Source organism: Penaeus vannamei, chromosome 28 (assembly GCF_042767895.1).
Source record: "Penaeus vannamei isolate JL-2024 chromosome 28, ASM4276789v1, whole genome shotgun sequence".
Lineage (NCBI taxonomy): Eukaryota > Metazoa > Arthropoda > Malacostraca > Decapoda > Penaeidae > Penaeus > Penaeus vannamei.
The window spans coordinates 14,731,031-14,733,530 of NC_091576.1; the positions used below are offsets into that span (position 1 = coordinate 14,731,031).

Here is a 2,500-nt window from a genome sequence, read left to right on the forward strand (position 1 = left end):
CATAAATATCAGTTTTCCATGGAATTATTCAATAGAGAAGAAATATCTGAGATTAACCTTATTTACCTTGATATGATTTATAAGATTTGTTAGTGTTTGGACTTACTGTCTTCCTTTTGTCACTAATTATCCAACGCGCATAGCTTTCCCGCCCTGAGGCACGTGTCTCTTTCTGAGGACTGAATTTTTTAAAAATCCCAACGGCTTTGTCAACAGATGGTAATTCGCGCGTGATCTTCTGATCACAACAAATCATAGATGCTGCGAAGCTTTGGACTACCTCTCTCTGAGGAAGTCATGGTGTCAAAATATATATGGATTGCCTATCGTCAAGAAGAACGTGGTTTTATTATGTTTGCTGCCGTGAATAAATGACGCCTGGAATTTCAAGCGACTCGGCTAAATCGAGTCGTGTGGGTATTGTCATGGGGACTTGATCATACTGTATGTTCGTTTTAAAATGTTTCTATTATTATAAGAATGTGTTAAAATCATGTTAAAATAAATGATACATTCTTTGTTTCTGACAAACACCATATAATTAACCTGAAACAGCAACATTCTTCCACATGTAATCCACAACTGTTTGTTTACCTAAGTATTGCTACTTATACAAAGAAAATTACTAAATACTGTACTGCATACTGCCTTCATGGGACATGCGGCAAACATAGATATCTATATTGATGGAAAGTTAAGCAAGTAGGTGCAAATAAGAAAAGTATAGTTACGACCAGCCGAAACGTTTCTTTCTTTCTTTCTTAATGCTAAATAGAAATATAAACAAACTAGAGAGAAATCATGTTTTATTAGCATCTGACGCTTATGCAAATGTGTATATCGCCAAGACTTTTCTTATTGTTTTGGATAATTTTTATCTAGCTATTTGCAAGCTGGAATTTGAAATCATTATCTTAATCATTCGCTTGTTTATTCGTTGATTCATCTTGTTAGTATTTGTGTATCTACATACATTACAGGCTGTATTTACAATAAAATATCTGCCTCTCTTGCGTAAGTTTGTTCAGTAACAACATTTATTTCAGCTCAGGGGCAATTGTTCGGAGAAAAGATGTACACGTGAAGGGAAATCTCTCTTCAGTACTGGATGCCGCAGGATCAAGCTCAGCGTTTTTTCCCGTAGGCCGCATGGGGCACGAGAGGTGCCATTGGGAGGCCATAGGACACGACGCTGTGGTGAATCTGGCCCGCGGGGATAGTGGCAACATGGTGGGTTTGGAACAAGGCCGTTCCGGGGGTGTGGTACGTCGCCGTGACCGGAGCCTGGTACGTGGTCGTGGTTGGGGCATGGTACGTGGCTGTTGCAGGGGCATGGTACATGGCTGTGGCAGGGGTGTGGTACGTAGCTGTAGCTGGAGTATGATACGTGGCCGTTGAGGGAGACTGATACAGGGCCGTGGCAGGGACGTGGTACACAGCTGTTCCTGGGACGTGATACACGGCTGTAACAGGGGCATGGTACTCAGCTGTCATATGGGCATTGTACAGCGTCGTCGCGGGTGCTTTATAGGTGGCTGTGGCGGGAGCATGATATGCAGCTGTGGCAGGGGAGTGGTACGTAGCCGTCGCAGGAGCATGGTAGGTGGCTACAGCAGGAGCTTGAAACGTGGCGAGGGCCTGGACTTCGCGTCTGCATACAACGGGGACTTGGTGGAGAGCCGTGAAGGGAATTTGGTAAGTACAGGGGACATGATGCGCTTGCGTGCAGAGTGTAGTCAGCTTCTGCATACAAGGATAAGAGGGAGGGAAAGCATTGGCCACGGGTGTAGACAAAGGACTAGCTAAAGGATACGCAGGAGAGAGAGGAGGAGGATAAGTAGGCATTCCGAAGGGGAGGACACCTGCCTCTGCTGTCGGCGCTGCATCTCCCAAGGCTAAGAGCGCACACAGGACGGAAAACTGCGGGGAAAGAAGATTTGTATCACTGTTGTCACTGTTCTTGTTGTTATCATTATTGGTATTACTAGTACTACTTCTGTCAATATCATTATTACTATTGATATTATTATTATCATTGATATTATCTCTTGTTATTATTGTCATTATTACTATTATTATTGTTATTATTATAATTATTTTTATTTTTATTGTCGTTATTATCATTACTATAATCATTTTCATAATCATTGTTACCTTTATAGTTACCATTTTATGATTATTATCATTATTGCTATTGTAGTACTGCTATCATTGCTATTATTATTACTACCATCAATGTTAATATTATTGTTATTATTTTTATTATTAGAAGTGTTACGATTTTTGGCATTGTTATCACTATTATAACTGTCATTATCACTGTTATCATTACTGTTGTTATTATCATTATTATTATTGTTATTGTTATTATTATCATATTATTATTGTTACCATTATATTATTGTTACCATTATATTATTATTATTAATATTACTATCATTATCATTATTGTTACTATCGTCATCATAATTACCATTATTATCTTTATTAAGAAATTTAT

General features: G+C 39.1%; 1 protein-coding gene across 1 annotated transcript in view; it reads right to left on the reverse strand.

Annotated features, from left to right (window-relative positions):
* Window positions 1–806: 806 nt before the first annotated feature.
* The window catches only part of LOC113824215 (ice nucleation protein-like), a 2,195-nt gene continuing 501 nt past the window's right edge, over window positions 807–2,500 (reverse strand). Inside the window, exon 2 of the mRNA XM_027376951.2 lies at window positions 807–1,920. Coding sequence (XP_027232752.1) covers window positions 1,126–1,920 — 795 coding nt within the window. The 3' untranslated portion in view covers window positions 807–1,125. The remainder of the gene's footprint in view (window positions 1,921–2,500) is intronic.